The sequence below is a fragment of the Nannospalax galili genome, unplaced genomic scaffold, assembly GCF_000622305.1.
Source record: "Nannospalax galili isolate Female #2095 unplaced genomic scaffold, S.galili_v1.0 scaffold161, whole genome shotgun sequence".
NCBI classification, from domain to species: domain Eukaryota; kingdom Metazoa; phylum Chordata; class Mammalia; order Rodentia; family Spalacidae; genus Nannospalax; species Nannospalax galili.
In genome coordinates this window covers 2951519-2968516 of record NW_008348586.1, presented here as the reverse complement: position 1 = coordinate 2968516, position 16998 = coordinate 2951519, and the positions used below count along the sequence as shown (strand labels likewise).

Here is a 16998-nt window from a genome sequence, read left to right as displayed (position 1 = left end):
CCCGGAGGGCCCGGGTGGTGAGAGGAGGAAACTCCCCCTCCCCCCGCCCCCGGCGGTGGCCTCCTCGCGGGCTCTGCACATCTGGGCCACAGGAACCACCCCCATCAATGGGGTGGGGAGAGACTATCACCTCCCAGCCCTTCCTGGAAAGGGGAGGCTGGTGACCTCAGAGGGAAGGGGTGGGGGTGAGGGGAGCAGGGGCCAGTCTAGAGGGTGTGGGCTGCTGGGGGTGCACCTGCAGGGACCTGAGGCCTCTGCCTGGCCCTCCAGGCCAGCATGGGGAAGGCCCCTCTATGCTTTCCCCAGTAGGCCTGTGTCCTGGGCAGCTTCAGCTCTTTCTGGGCCTCCTCGGCCCCACTCTTCTGGGAGGTGGGTGACAGCTGCTCCTACAAAGCCAGGGACAGCTGGGTAGCTAGGGACAGCTGGATGGAGTTAGTTTCTCCCAGTTTCCCTGGCTGCCCAAGCCAGCTCGGTCCTACAGCTGTGTGCCTGTGTGTGATTGTCTGGGGTGGGCTTCAAGCCCAACCTACCCCCAAGTGTCCCCTCCATATTTCAGACTGATTGATGCACCTGGAAAAAGGACCCTTCCCATTGGCCAAAACAAAACTAGGCCAAGTGGGAAAGAAATCAGGCAGCTTTCTGTCTTGGCTCCCAGATCTTGGCATGGATCATGTCCCAGGGCTCCTGACAAACAGAATACAGAGCCAGTGAGACAGCAGCAGATGTGAGTAAAGTGCCTATTTGCCCACCAGCATAAGACTGCCCCAGACATCTGTCCCCTCCCTTCAGCCCCAAACAGGTGCAGAAACGGGGAAGGCTAGCTGTTGTCATAGCTGCTCCTGGCTCTGGCTTTCTGCCAGCCTGGGGAGGGGGGAGGTAGAGGCAAAGTTCTAAGGAAGGTGGGACACTCAGGACTTAACCAGTTTAATCTGCACAGCCCAATGGGCCAAGGAGTGTGACCAGATCCTCTTCCCACCTGGACCTTCTGTTTTCCTAAGAGTGGCTAGCAATAGCAAGGTTTAAGCAACTCACATGGGTTTAAACTCTCTTTCCCCACCATGTCCCAGTTTTGCTGATTCAGCCCACACTAGGTGCTAGCAAAGGGTGACCTCTTTAATATGGAAACAGGGCATAGGTTCACTTAGAGATGCATGCAAAACAGGCAACTGAGCAGAAAGCCTTAAAGGTTGGGGCCAACCTGTAGTCCCAGCACTTAGGAGGATGAGGTAGGATTTCTAGTTCCAGGCCAGCCAGTTACAGTCTTAAAAAACAAATAACAGGACTTCCCAGAGGTGGACCCGGTAGGCCCAGGGCAGTAGTCAGGACCCTCGTCAGCCCTACCAAGACAGTACTTCTCCTACTCCAGGGCGTAGAATCACCAGACCTAGGAAGGCAAACTGCTGGTTCTCAGATTTAGTCTAAATGGGTGTCAATCTATTTGGCACTATGACAAAACTGTTAACCAGAGGTAACATTTTCATCTTATTACCCCACCTGTATCCTTTCCAAGGTCAAAGCTCCAAGTCACCAAAGGAGGATGGAGCCTGGTGACCTGTCTCACAGATATTCCTAAGGAACAAGGGTCTATTTTAGCCTGTAGCCCTCCCTGCACAGTACCTGGCACACATAATGTGCTCAACAAATATTTGTGGCTAGGAGGTAGGTAAACTTTGCAAGACCCACAGAAAGGTGTTTCGCCTTCATCTAAGACGCATACTGCAGAACCTCAGAGATGCCAGGGCCCAGTTAGTAGGGTGCTGGGCTGGAAGGCCTTCAACAAATATTTGTCAGTTAGACCCAAGGTGAAGAGCAGAGAGGTAGTCAGTGCCTAAGCAAACTGATAATTACGGGGCTGAAATTATCTAGACCCAGGCTAGAATGCAAAGGGGGTAGGAGTAGAAGCTTTAGAAAAGCCCCTGCTACCAATGCCAGAAGACCCCCGGGGGGGTAAAAGGCAAGGCGGGGAGGACTGCGCCATCATGTTTATTAGAAGGTTGGGTTTCGGTGTGTGCTCTAGACAGATTACAGAATAAATACCTGTGTCTTGAGAACAAGAAGTCCACAATTCATACAAAGTGCTCACTATAGGAAGTTGCAGTGTCAAAATCCAGGTAAGGACCCAAATCTGGGCAGCCCCTTCTCCACGGACCTCAACAAGGGCTGTGCTATTGTTTATTATTTATTTCTCTTTATTATTATTAATATTATTATTATTTGCTTTTGCTGTGGTCACTATCATTGGCAAAGTTCCTTTTTTTCCCCTTTCCTGAACATGGGGTTCCTGTCTTTGAAAGATTCCACTCTGAGGCTGAAGGTGCCAAAAGCTGCTTGAGATGTGGCCTTGAACTCCATCTGGGTACATGGTGAGAAGGAAGCAGGAGAAATCATTCTTTGTTTTTTTTAAAAAAAGTTCCACAATCTATAGGTCATTCCTTACTCAATCAGTGATCAAACTGCCCAAGAGAAAAAACAGGAGGGAGGAGAAATAGGCCAGGGGGCTCTGGGCCTTCTCCCAGGGTGAGTGAGGAGGGCTGGAGCCCCAAGACTTCTTCCAGCCCTGGGAGGTGTGAAGGGGAGGGAAGAGAAGAAAAAAAAGGAGAAAAGAGAGCCAGGTGTTTTGAGACAAACACTGTCCCAACTCCAGGGCCACCTGCAGCCCCTGCCCAGTCCAGCTCCCACCATCACCTCCTCACCCAGGAGATGCATAATTTAAAAAAAAAAAAAAAAATCAAAACAAAACCCCAAACAAAACATAATCCAAAAGGAAAAGACCTGGAGGAATGGAGGGAGGGAGAGAGAAGGTAGAAAGAAGGGCAGATCTCTGGATGCATAATTCCCAAGCCACGGGGGCTGGGGGGAGGCGTCCCCAGCGTCCCCTGCCCGCGTGGCGTTAGCTCGTCACATAGTGTTTGGTGGACGGCTGCCCATACACCCTGTAGAAATCCTGGTGGCCAGGCTGCTGGGAAGCGTCGAGCCAGTCTCTTACCGCCAGGCCGGGAAGGGACTGAGGGACGGAGGGTGTGGGTGGGAGTGGGTGTGAATACTCCTGCGAGGGCACTGTCCAGGGGAAGTGGCCGGATCGGGGGTACGGCTGGTGGCCACCATGGTTGGCCACGGAAGAACAGTAACAGTTGTCCACGGAACAGACGAGAATCTTGCGGCCGCCATACTGGGGGAGCATGGGCTGTTGGGTGGCAGAGCCATTGGGGTACTGCGATGGGGGAAATACAGGACTCGAGTGTACTGGTTGGGCACCACCCGGCAGGGCCACCAAATGCTGTGTGGAGCTGCAGGGCCCCAGGGGTTGCCCAGATTGGCCCTCGCCGCTGGCTGTGCCCGCCGCCCCGTACTGGCTGCCCACAGGGCCCGATGACGTCTCTAGGAAGCTAGCCTCCGGGAAGGCCGTTGAGTGCTTGCGCTTTTCTGCCCCAGAGCTGCTCACGCCACAAGGGTACAGCGGGACACTCTGCAGGAAGGGCACCGGTGTGTTGAAGGGGCCTGTGGAGAGTTTGGAGCAAAAGTTGCCAAAGCTCCTAGCCCAAGCAACCCAGGTTTCCAATCCCTCGGGGGTGGGGGTGTTTAAAGCACTAGGACACAAATAGGACATTTTTGTTGATCTCCATTTTTGTCCCATCTCCACTAGGAGGTAAAAGAGATTATTATTTCCATTTTCTAGCTGAAGAAATTAAAGCTCAAAGAGGGAATATCATTCGCCCATGGTCCCCACTAGAAGTGGCTAAGTCAGGATGTGAACACAAGTCTATATAGGCCACACTGCCTCTCAGAGATGATGTTGGCATTTACCCTGCCCACAAGGGTCTCACCCTCACCTTCTAGCATCTTCCGAAGCTGCTTCTCCTTCTTGGCCACCTCATTCAGGAAGAGCTTGGAGTTCAGGTGGCCAATCTTAGGGGGAGAAAGGCTGCTGCCAGTGCAGGTCTGGGTCCTGAGGGCAGTGGACGGGGCGTCTGCTGTGAGGAGGCATCACCAGTGAGCCCGCCCTACCTCCCCGTGGTGGGCATGGCCCTCCCTCTCCTCCCTCAGATGTATTCCCAAGGACTGGGGGCTACCTGCTCACCTATCCATTAAGATTTTCACAGATTTGGTGTTCTGTGGGGGCAGAGAAAAGAGTGAGTCAGTGGAAAAGGCAAGACAAAGAGAATAGATCCATTTTGGGGGCACTTGCTATGTCACCACTGTATTTTTGTTTCTGTTTGGGACAGGGTCTCATGTATCCCAGACTGGGCTGGAACTTACTAGGTATATCAAGGATGGTCTTGAACTGCTTCCACCTCCTAGGGTATATTTACAGATGCATATCACCAAGTCTGGTTTATGTGGTGCTGGAGATCAAACCCTGCACTGTGCGTGCTAGGCAAGAGGCCTATAAGCTGAGCCACTTTCCCAGCCAGCCACCAAGTTTCCTATGCATCCATTATTCCATCCATTCTATCTAGAATGGGGTTCCACAGCTCCTTGTCTTTTTATCTGACCTGCTGAGGCAGGACAGGTTGCAGAATGTTCTGGATTTCAGGAGGGGACTATGGAGCTCATGTCATATCATCCAAGCAGGACATCATAATCCAATGAGTGTCCATTGACACTCATGAAGCAACCTGTTTAAATTTTCTTTTCATGTGAAACACAGTAAGACCATTAACTGCCTCTATCAGTTTCACTGAGTATTTGCTATTAAATGAATTCCCAAAATTTGTTTCTGTTAGTTTTCAGATATTTAAAAAATCTGAAATGATAAGGGATAACAGATTGGTATATATCAAGGCTCAGGGGCATCTATGACTTGCCCAAGGTCACAAAACTAAAAACAGCAGGTAGGCAGCTTTGAACCCATGCAGGATGGTTCCAAAGACAAAGGCAGGTGAGTATACTGTGTAGAAACAGCTGGGGACCAGAGCTGTACAGAGTGGCCCCCCCACCCCACCTTCATGAAGCTGACATCCTCTGTCTTATCGAAGAGCAGCTGCAAGGAGCCCAGCAGCTTCTTGGCCTCCTGCATGCGCTCCCCAAGGTGCAGCGCCTGCGCCGCGTTTTCACTGCAGAACTTGGCCTGGGCCTTATCCAGGACCTCCACCGTTTGCCGCAAGTCCTCATCCAACAGCTGGTGCAGCTTTTCGTACTGCAGCCGCACTTCCTCCTTCAGCTGGCTCACTTTCTCCTGCAGGAGGAACAAAAGCAAGCAGCAGGTGAGCCCTACCCCAACCCCATTCCTAATGCTGGGGGTGTCTGGGACCTTGAGCTCCTGGCTTCCAAGAGTAAGGACTTGCCAATTCCCCATAAGTGGCACTGGGCTATGTGCCAGCTACTCCTACAACCAGTGGGCTCCTACTCTGATAGCCCACTGGGTAACTAATAGAATTCTGGTATAGAGCTAAGACCCTTCCTAAGGAACTCACCACCACCCCAACTTGGGCTCAGGGTTCACTACCTCCACCAGGCGCTTGTCTGACTCAAGCTTGTACAGCTGGTCCTCAATGTCCTGTTCTCGCTCCTCCAGCCGGTCCTGCTGTTTCATCAGCATCTTCTGCAGGGACAGTTGGGTTAAGAGTGTCAGAGGGGTATCACTCCAACCTTACAAGGGATAGCCAGGCACCAGACCTCCCTCTTTGCAACAGACTCTTCCCAGAGGTCCTAGGACCCAGATGACCTAAAACCTCTGTCACCCAGCCTCCTCTGACCTTCATGCAAGCTGAGGGCCACCAGTTCCTAGCAAAAAGAGGCCCACATGACTTCCCCTGTGTAATTTAACCCTGAGCTTTCTGAGGGCAGGCTCAGCCAGCATGTATTCAAGGTACTTGACAACCACTGTGTTTTCTATGCATCCATTATTTCATTCATTTTACCTCAAAGGAGTTCATCTAATCATCTCAGCAGTGCTATGAGGTAAGTACTATTTTATAACCCTTGTTTCACAAAGGAGGAAACCAAGGCCCAGAAAGGTTAAGTAATCTGTCTAAAGTTGTATGGCTAATGGGACTAGAGAGATGGTTCAGCAGTTAAGAACAAGAACTGCTCTTCAGTGCACCTGGTTTTGGTTCCTAGCACCCACATTGTATAGCTCACAGCCATCTCTAACTCCAGCTCCAGAGGAATCTGACACCTCTGGCTTTCACAGGCACTTGTACATATGTGCACATACACCTCCAATACATAATTAAAAATAAAAACAGCCTTCTATTTGCCTTATACTACTGGGCAGCAAGGCAGCCACCCTCTTCCTTATTTCTGAGTCTGAGAGCTGGGCCCTAGGACACATACCTTTAATCCCAGCACTGAGGAGGCAGAGCAGGTAGATCTCTGTGAGTTCAAGGACAGGTGATTTACATAGTGAAAATAGTATTATTTTTTAAAAAAACTCTTTAAAGTTGTATAGCTAATAAGTGACACAAACCAGATGATCTGGCACCAGGCTGTTATTATCCATGTCTGGCTACCTCTTCTGGGGGCACTACCTTGAGGAGAGTACCTTGTGATGCAGAGAGTCAAACAGCCTTCTGGTGACACAGGCCTTTGGGCCCATCCAAAAACCTCAGCTTCTATTTGCCTTATACTACTGGGCAGCAAGGCAGCCACCCTCTTCCTTATTTCTGAGTCTGAGAGCTGGGCCTTAGGAACCCCTGCCAGCTATGTCTCTCAGCCCCTCAGTGAAACCCAGAGACAGGAGACTCTGGCTCTTCCAAGACCAATCTGCTGTCAGATCAAGCTACTTTTCTCAGCTCTTAATGTCCAATCTCTACAACCCACTCTTCCCTACTCACCAAACACACCTCTTCAAACAAGGTCTCTCCTGCTCAAGAAGCTGGTGACTGCCTGCTTTCAAATACTTCAGCATGGTCAAGGCTTTTTAAAAAATATTTTATTTATGCCGGGCATGGTGGCGCATGCCTGTAATCCCAGCATTTGGGAGGCAGAGGCAGCTGGATCTCTGTGAGTTCAAGGCCAGCCTGGTCTACCTGGTGAATGCCAGGCCAGCTGGGGCTACAGGAAGACCCTGTCTCAAAAGGGCCAAAAAAAAAAAAAAAATTATTATTTTTATTTTATGTATATGAGTGTATTGCCTGCATACATTTGAGTGCAACCACATCTTGTAGAGAGATCAGACCATGGTTTGTGAGACAAATAGAAGGCTTTTTTTCTTTGAGGCAGGGTCTTGCTATATGTAGCTCAGCCTGGTCTCCAACTCTCAATCGTCCTGTCTCAGCTTCCAAGTACTGGGATTACAGGCATATGCACCACCATACCTGACTTCATTTATTTTTCATTAACTTCAACGTAAATAGCTGCTTGTGACTGGTGACTATACTAAAAAAAACAGCTATAGAGGGCAGGATATGACAGTTTCATCACATGACCAAGATAGGAAGGGACCTGCACAAACCCAGAACAAACAGGGGTCATGGAAAATTCCTCAGAGTTGGGCCTCAGAACAGACAAAGGAGAGAAGGCAGTGTGTAGAGAGTTGAAGTGCCCAGGGGAACACCATCTTAGAGATGAGTACTCTGAGATACAGTCACAGAATCTTCCAAAGTCCAGAAAAGATCTTGGTCAGCCAAAGACCTCGCCTTATACTTGCCTTACACTAGAAGGCTGGAAGAGTCACCTGTAAAAATGCCTTCTTGGTGGGGCTGGAGAGATAGCTCAGCAGTTAAGAGCACTAGCTACTCTTGCAGAGGACCCAGGTTTGAATCACAGCACCCACATGGTAGCTAACAATCATCCAGTTTCAGGGGAATCTGACGCCCTCTTCTTACCTCCTTGGGTATTGCATAACATGGGTGCACTTACACACATACAGGCAATACACTCATACACATAAAAAAATATTAAAAAAAAAAAAAAGATTCAGGCCTCTTAAAAGCTGGGCTTTAAACTGGGAGTAGTGGCACATGCCTTTAATCCCAGAACTCTAGAGGCAGATGGATCTCTGTGCGATTAAGGCCAGCCTAATCTACATGGTCTGCTGCTGGGGCTGTCTCAAAAAGAGAAAAAAAAGAGAACTGGGCTAAAAGAACTGGGCTTTAGTTGGTAAGTATGGTGGTATTGTGATGCATGCCTTTAATCTCAGGACTCAGGAAGCAGGGGCAGGTGGATCTCTTGAGTTCAAGGTCATCTTGGTCTACATAGCAAATTCAGGGCCAGCCATACTCAACTCACTATGTATAGTAAGACCCCATCCAAAACAAACTAGAAAACTGGGCTTTATCCTGGAATGGTGGCACACACTGTTAATACCAGTACTAGGAAGGCTGAGGCAGGAGGATCACCACAAGTTCGAGGCCAATCTGGGCTATGTAAGAGGATAAAGGAAAAACAACCACCACAGGGCTCTCCTCCAGTCCCTTCATAGATAGGCCTCAAAAAAGCCTGAGGACCCAGTAGTTGTATAACTTATTTACTGAAAAACCCAGGGGTTCTGTATTAATAGGAAGCATCACTCTCAATGTCTTTCTTTCTCTGTGAGGGTCCTCAGTTTGACTATATAACCCCTGTTCCCACCCACACCCAGATGGCTTCCCAAAGACAAGCTCCCAACAACTCTTTCCTCACTTCCTCAACCCATTTTAAACACGGGGAAACCAAGGCCAGCAAGAGACTTCAGGAAGACATATATTGTAGATGCTGCTATCCTAGAAACAAAGAATCAACAAGATGCTGGAGGCAGGAGGAGTTGGGATAGGGTAAGGCTTTACTTTTATTTTATTTTTTATTTTTTGTCTTTTTGAGACAGGGTCTCCCTGTAGCCCCAGCTGTCCTGGAACTCACTATGTAAACCAGGCTGGCCTTGAACTCACAGAGACCCGCCTGCCTCTGCCTCCCAAGCACTGGGATGAAAGCCATGTGCCACCACGCCCGGCAAGGCTCTCCTTTTAAGCTGGGAAATCCTAGAGTCTTTCCATACCTGGCTCTTCCTTTCAATGACCCAGCAGACCTTACTCTTCAAGCAAGCCTTGCCCCCTTAGCTCAACACATGGGGGATCTGCTCTCAGCCAGAGGGGTCAGGCTGACAATAAATACAGTTTGTATGGGAAGCAAGAACAGAGGAACCCATAGTACGGCCCAGATGGACATACACATCAGCACACATTGAAGCCTGGGCCCTAAGACCCCTCCTACTGCACATACACTGTACAAGTGAAGGCTGGATCTCTGGTGGCCTCAGACAATGGGGGAGAATCTTCCATAAAAAGTTTTCCACAGGGTCGGGTGTGGTGGCACACACCTTTAATCCTAGGACCCAGAGGCAGATGGATCTCTGAGTTCAAAGTCAACCTGGTTTCCGTAACATGAGGCCTCTTGGCCTCCCCTGTAACAAACTGAGCTCAAAAAGCATGCTAGCTGCCCATACACGTTCAGGATAAAGCCCCCTAGACACAACTCAGGGTCCAGGCCCTCCATACACATCTCTCACCAATCTCTTTGACCAGCTACTCATCAATGACCAAGCCCATGAGAAGATGAGGAAAGGAAGGACAGATTCAGTCAGAGGTTCCCAACCCATCTAACTTCCCTTGACCACGAATAGGCTGAAAGATTCCCATCCTCAGGCCAGTGAGGGTCTCCCCCATTCCCACTGAGGCCTTCCAGGACACTGCCCAGCCCACTCCCTCCTCTTCTAGTCATTACTGACTGTTCCCAGGTAGTAATACCCTGGGATCCTACAGTGTCCTTCCTTAATGTCAGGATTCCAAGGTCCTCTGCAGGGATACAGAGAGCCCAGTCAGGGCCCAGCAAAGGCAGTAGTCACATGCCCCAGCAGGTGGATGGGTTTAATTTCCCTCCCTCCCACCTCAGAGGCCACCTGGTTCCAATGGGCTGGGCAGGAAAGCAAAGGAAGCTCAACCAGAGATAGCTGCAGGCCAGGCAGGGCTGGGAAGAAGCCTACCTTCCCTGGGGCCAGGTCCCCTTAATCCTGCTCCAGAGGCCTGGGAATGGAGAGGTGCTGCTACCTCAAGCCCTGGGAGACTGCTATCTGCTACCTTCATCACCCCCACACCAATTCTACCAAATCAAGGAAATTAGGTAAGAAGCTGGAGGACCACAGGCAAGACCTCACCCCAAACAGCCTCGTTCTAGCTCAACCTAAACCCCTGCGCACCTTCCCAGGCAATCACATTTCCCACCTGGGAAAATCTCACAGCACAAGTAGGACTAGATTTCCCACCTTGATTCCCAGCAAGGCCTCCCAAAGTAGAGGAGGGGAGGCTTTCTAAACTGCCCAGGCCCACCATAAGCTTCCTGGACTGTGGTCCACTTCAAGTGTGTTGGAGTGGGAACCAACTCTAATCTGAAGCAATGAAATGATCAAGGTCTCCAGGGAGCATATGGGACCTCATCTCATTACCCTTTATCTGTGGGTGTCAAGCATTCTGAGAGATCCTAGGTTTGTGAGAACTCTAGGGTGCCATGTTCCTCAGACCTGCCCCCATGCCTTGAGCTGGTGCCTCGGTGCCCACCCAAACAAGAGGGGAATCATAAGCCCCTATCTTCTGCTCTGCAATCTCAGGTTCCTCTGGAGCCTGGCCAGCTAGGGCCTGTTGGTATTTTGCTGCCAAACTAGATTGGGTAGATGGGTGAGGCTTGGGGACTCAGGGCTGTATAAAAGTTAATAAATAATAATAAACCCACAAGTCAACCTTGAAGAAAAGCAAGGTCAGGAGGGAACAGTCTGAGGGCCTGGGCAGAGGCAGGCACTAGGTTTGCTGGCAAGGTTGAGGTTGGCTCTAGCAACCCCTGTGGTGGTAGGGAGGGGGTGAGGGGACAAGAAAGGGGCTGGGCTATTGGAACATGCCTTCCTGCTAAGAGCTAACTTTCTTCCTAACTGCCAAGTCTGCCCCTCACTCCCCCCACCTAAGTGCTTGTCCCAGGATCACATTTGACCTGGCTCCATGGGCTCAAGCACTCTGTCTTTCCTTCCAAAAAAGTCCCCCTTCATCACCATAGTGTCTGCCTTGGGCTACTGTGAACTCTCAAGTCAGGGAAGGCACACACTCAGAAAGAAGGGGTGCTAGGCACAGGAGTCAGGGCAAGGAGAGAGTGGTGCTGGAACCTCACAGCAAGCCCCACAGGCCAGAGAGGCTTCCCAGCTGCAGAGCGGAATTAGCTTTTGCCATGCACAGAGCAGCCTCTGGGGCAGCAGAACAAAGAGGCGAGAGAGAAAGCCCCCCTTTGTCTGGGTTTGAATGCCAGGCCGGCCAGGGAAGAAGGCTTTCCCAGAGCCAGGGATGAGGCCAGCCAGGCTTGCTTGCTCAGCCCAGGACAGGGGCCCAAGCTGGGCTGCCTATGCCCATCCAGACTCCATTTCCCCAAGCTCTGCAGCACCCATTGGGGCTCTTGCCTCCAACAACCACCCCAGGCAACAGCTCACCTTGAGGTGAATCCCATCCTTCCAGAACACCCCAAACAGCCAAGAAAGTTACAGGCCCCCTAGCAAATTCACTTCCCACTCATCACCTAAGCAAGCATTCAGTAAAGCAGCAGTCTTACCAACAGCAAAGCAGGCAAAGGAAACTTCAGCTGGCAGGAATACAGCCAGCACGGCACAGCCAGCCTGCACACTTCTTGCTCTCATTACACATTTATTCTCTCACACACACATACACAGGAGGGCCTGTCTTCCTGACCCCACAGCCACACATGAAAGTAGTGTCTAATTAGTCACGCACACATCTTTTCTTGGAGATACCCATGTGAGAAACAAAAAGTTAAAATACGATTAGACACAGACACACACACCTGCAGAAGGATGAAGAGAGCCCAGAACAGCAGGGTGTGTATGGCAGGCTCCCCACTATGCAGGTGTGCATAATCAGTAGGGTGTGCATGACAGGCTCCCCACTATGTCAGCAGGTTCCTGGGGTAGGGCCCTTGCCTGTGTCTTCTCATAGGGTCCAGGGAAGAGGCCAAACTTCCATCTATGAAGACTCGGGATGTTCAAGGAAAGGATGCTGCTACATAGCCCTCACAGGACAGAGACAGCCTCCCCACCCTGTCTGCTATGGACAGAGGGAATGGTATATGTGAACTGCCTGAGTCAGGATGCAGCCCAGCTTAGCTGAGCCCTCTAGGCCTCCTCTCACAGCCACCCACAGATGGACTCCCTTCGGGGTTCCAGTGTATCCAGTACAGGCAACATGAGCAGGGTGTTCTCACCCCAAAACCCAATTGGCTCAAGTGGTAGGATCCCCTTTCCCAGAGAATACCTCTTCTCAGCTCTGCACTAAGGAGGATACAAGGATGTAATTCAGACATTTCCAGCTTGGATCTGGGGTCTTTGGGATGACAAAAGAGCACACTAGGGCCATACAAGCTCAAGAACACATAACCTATAAAACCCCTCACACACATGTCCGGGTCTTCTCTTCAGTTCTTTCTATTCTGAGGGAGGTCCTAAGAGTGCTCCCAACTCCCACCAGCCCTCAGTTACTTAGAGGAACCCCTGAACCTTAAGGCTGAAAGGGGTTTTGTCTACTGGGAACTGCTAGGCCAGAGTCCACCTGGCTGTCTCAACCCTGGGCCCAAAAAGAAAGATCACTGGCATGTCCCAGAGAGTGATCTTAAGGCCCATCTGGTGGCCATCCAGGTCCCTCAAAGGCAGAGTAGGGCAATGTTCTGGCCTACAACACCTGAGTACCCCAAGCTGGGTGGAGGCCTGATGGCCCTACCTAGGCCAGAGACTCAAGTGCAGAAGTGGGTGCTATGTAAGGGTGGGGCCCTCAGGAAGGGGTTAATCAGTGTTTCCAATTTCCAGTCAACTGACCCGGCACCTTAACAGTCCCCACCCCCAACCCCCATGGGAGAGCAAAAGAGGAAACACAAGCAGAACCTAGATTTTGTATGTCTCTGTGCTTCTGCCCCTATACCTTGCAAAATTCTGGTGCCCTTTTTTACAGCACCAGCAAGGGCCCTTTAAGACAGATGCTTGCTAGAAAGAGAAAAGGGACAGAGGCAAAGGCCTCTCCTCCTGGCTTGACTAGAGAGAGAGGGGGTAGGAGTTTTCCACTCATCTTCTCCAGGGTTCACCCCCTCCCAGAAGGTGGACCTCTATCCATATTCAGTAAGTCAAACTCACACTTGAGTGACACTGGGCTTTTGAAGGGTTTTAAAGTCCAGTGCCCTCGGGCACCAGAGAGAATGGAGGTGGGGAGCCTGGAGGAAGATGAGCCTCAGGCACAGATGCTGAGTGCACAAAATTGCACATCTGGCCTTAATGCAACTCACTGCTTCTGAGCCTGCCCCCACAGGCATAAGGGCACACATTTACATGTAAGTCTATACACAAGCATATATACATTCATACATATACATACACCCACACCCATGGAGCTGCTGACAAAGTTCAGTGCCTATTTCTGACCTGAATCTGGAAATCAGGGGCTTGCTGAAGGGAACCCCAGGGTATACTCTGCAAACAAGTGCCACCTGCCCCTATCCCCAAATGGTACAGGCAAGACAGGTCCATTAGGAGAGTATCTAGGATATTCTCATAATACCAAGTCAGATATAATTAAGCTTTCTCCCCCACTCCAAGTAAAGGCATCCCTAGCATTCAGACCCCATTAAGGGCACCCCAGAGGTATAAGCACATGTGTGAACACCCTAGGTGCTATCCTCTCCTGTTTCTTTCAGTCACATCTCTTTCTGTGCCCTCTACCCACCTTCCACTGCCAATCTCAGGACTGAGCACTGGTCAGCCCTTCTTTCTCCAGCCTTTCTGCACTTTCCCAGCCTCCTCCCTGCCACCTTTATTAATAGCAGCAGCTTCCCAATACTGAGGAAAGTGTGAGCAGTCCCTACCCTGAGTCCGGGGAGGAGGACAACAGGGCTCCTCCACATCCTCAGGCCTTGGCCTTTTCCAGTACTAGTGGGGAGGAGTGGCTCCTCTCTCCATCCCCCACACTTCCTTTAAGAAACCAGAGGCCTCTCCTGGCACAAAACCCCAGAGCTGGCCCATCCAATTGCAAACTAATTATACAGCAAATTTTGTTATCCCCGCCCTGAGCCTGCGGTGGCCCTCCAGCCTTTTGTTGGTTGTAAATGTATGGTTTTTAATTGCTAAACAGTGACTCATTGAGATTGGTCCCCCTCCTAGTCTACAGCTCCCCCCCCCCAAGAAAACAGCCCCCATCTACATTCCAGTCCCGCTCAGAGCTTCCTCATACTCCACAGTCCTCGTTAGCCTCCAGGGGCCCCCACCCTAAATAAACACTCCCAGTCCTACCAAACCCAACCTGGCTCCCACGATATCACACCCAGGCCCCAACCTGGGGCTTTCAAGATGGCTCAGTCTTAGTCCAACTCCTTCTTTCTGGTTGTGACTCAACCCTGAGCGCCAAGGGACCAGAGAAGGACCTAAGAGGAGCCCCTTTCAGGGAAGGGGACGGAAGTATGTCTCAGTCCAGTTCGCTAGCCAGGCCCAGAGGCCTAAGAGGGGGAAGGCAGTTTTGACATTGGCTGCCGCTGCAGGGTGTATACAATGGGAGGGGGTGCGGTTCGGTAATCACCCAGCCGCCAGCCCAGGGGAGCCAGCTGCCTGAAACCAGATTTCAAGGCGGCTCAACCTTAAACCCACAGGATTCTTTTTCCGTCTTCCATCTCCCCTCCCCAAATGTGGGAGGGCTGTGCAAGAGGGCAGGGCTGGGAGGAAAGAGCCCTGGGTGAGGAAGACACATACTTTAAGGTTTGTTCGTGCAGGCGCAGGCAATACATAGGCACACAGAGAACAGCTTCTAGCTTGGGGAGCGCCTGCTGGGACAAATCCGCAGAGCTGACAAGTCGGGAAGCTCCCCTAGGCATCCTGGACTTGCCCAGCTAAATACCAGAGTTCTGCTCTAGCTCCGGAAGCTCCCCCGAACCCCCAATATGTTTCCAATAGACCTTAAAACTAACATGGCTGCTTTTGTTTACTTCCTCATTGGTATGCCAGCATCATGGATCATGTCAGCCACAGCAGCGGCACCAGGACACTCATTACATAAACAGCAGCTGGAGAAGCGGGACCGGGGTCACTGCCTCGGTGACTTCCCGTAGGGCTTACAGAAACAACGCTGGGGGAGGGAGCTGCGCAAAACAGAAAAGCAACACCCATACTACTTCTAGCAGCCAATCCCAATTTCACAAAGGGTTTGCAAGAGGGACCCTAGAAGCACAGGTGCGGTAACACACCCCGCAGCGCGGCCCTTCTTCCCAGAACCCTGCCCCCGAAACTTTCACAGAAGAGTTTGGAAGTGGGTCTCTAGCCTAATGTCACAAGAGTCAGTCTGTCTGGTTGGACGTCCCCCAGGCGGTGTGTGTGTGTGTGTATGTGTGAGCGCGTGCAGTGTACTTGCCCGGATCTCATTCCTCCGTATCTCCACGTCGCACACCGAGTGTCCCTGATGCGCGCCGCTGTAGTAGCAGCAGTACTGGCACACCGCCACCTGCTCGGCCTCGCAGTGGTAGAGGCGGTAGGCGTTGTGCTGCGGGCAGCTCCAGGCCCGCACGTCGTCCGCCTCCACCAGGAGGTGCCCGCGGGCGGTGGAGGGCTGCTGCAGGTGCGTCTGCACGTGGGACTGGCAGCAGGGCGCCTCGCAGCGCAGGCAGACCTTCTGCGCGGGCAGCGGGGGGCCGCGGCGGCAGAACACGCAGTGCAGCGCGGTCGGCGGCTTTTCCACGTGCAGGGCGTTGAACTTCTCCACGATGTTGGTGAGCTTCAGGTTCTTCTCCAGGCCCGGCTTCTGATTGTAGGCCTGGTTGCACTCCGGGCAGCGCACCAGGCCGCTGTCCTTGGCCCACGCCTCGCCGATGCAGCCCCGACAGAAGTTATGTTTGCATGGCAGCTGCACCGGCTCCACGAAGACGTGCAGGCAGATGGGGCAGATGAGCTCCTCCTCAAAGCAGTTCTTCCAATTCTCCGCCATGGTGGCTGCGGGCAGGGAGCCCAGGCAGGCCTCTCTAACTCCCCAACCCTGGAGTTCCGTCTGGTGCAGCTGTGGGCCCACCGAGCCCGGAGCTCCGGTCCCCGCCGGCCCGGCCAGTTGCTCAGTCACCAGCGCCTTCCCTGTGCCCGCCCCCCACAGGAGGGAGCCTCGGTCCTCACGCCGCGCGCGCCGCCGGCTGCGTCTCCTCCTCCTGGCGAGCGCCTAGCGGGAGGCGGCGGGCTGCGCCAGGGCCGCGGCCGGGGCACGAGCCCTGGAGAGCAGCGCCGAGGTCCAAATTCCATATAACAGGCCGCCTCCGGGTCGGCACCCGCTAGCGCAGCGGCGGCCCGCGGCCTACGGACGGCCGCGCGGATGGCATCGGGGCGCGCCCCAAGGCGCACGGAGCCCGGGACCCGCACACTTCCTCCAGCGACGGTCCCGGCGATGGTAGCTCCCTCCCGGCTCGCCTGGCCCGGGGCCGAGGTCCGAGAGGCGCTGAAAGCTAGTTCGGCCGCTCCAAGGGTTGGCTAGACCCGGCTCGGGCAAGAGAGGCGAGCCGACGGGCCCCGGGCCGGGGTACGGGCGTCCCCCAGCTGGCCGGCCAGGTGCGGGCTGCAGGGCGCGGGCGGGCCGACTCCCGGGCGCTGTGTGCGCGCTGGGGCAGTCATTCAGATGAAATTCCAGTCCCCGGCCAGAGACACCAGCCCGCCTCTGCCTTCCTCCTCCCTTCACAAATAGAAACGGAAGGGGGAGGGAGAGAAGTGGAAAAAAAGGCAACCCGAAAGGGAAGGAGGGAGGAGGGAGAAGCCCCGGAGGTGCTCCGGCCTGACCCCCTCGTCCCTACTTCTGTGCGCCCCGGAGGCCGGGCGCAGGGCACCCCTGCCGTGGAGACCCCACTCTCCGTCGCTGCGCTGGGCGGGCGCCGCGGCTGTGCGGTGGAAAAACAAGGATTGATCAAACTAGAAAGGAATTTTTCTCAACTGCTAATGAACAGGAGGCTCGGCTCCCGGCCCTCCCCCTCCCCCGGCCCCCCCCCCCCCCCCCCCCCCCCCCCCCCCCCCCTTTTTTTTTTTTTTGCCCCCCC

At 52.8% G+C, this 16998-nt stretch overlaps 1 protein-coding gene across 1 annotated transcript; it reads right to left on the bottom strand.

Annotated features, from left to right (window-relative positions):
* Window positions 1-1966: 1966 nt before the first annotated feature.
* Window positions 1967-16928, bottom strand: Trim8 (tripartite motif containing 8). The gene is made up of 6 exons (XM_008845658.3): window positions 15345-16928; window positions 5447-5542; window positions 4943-5176; window positions 4079-4110; window positions 3831-3946; window positions 1967-3498 (listed from the first exon to the last, which is right to left on the bottom strand). Exons 1-6 carry the CDS (start codon window positions 15912-15914, stop codon window positions 2891-2893), a joined length of 1656 nt encoding a protein of 551 aa, XP_008843880.1. The 5' UTR covers window positions 15915-16928; the 3' UTR covers window positions 1967-2890.
* Window positions 16929-16998: the final 70 nt, after the last annotated feature.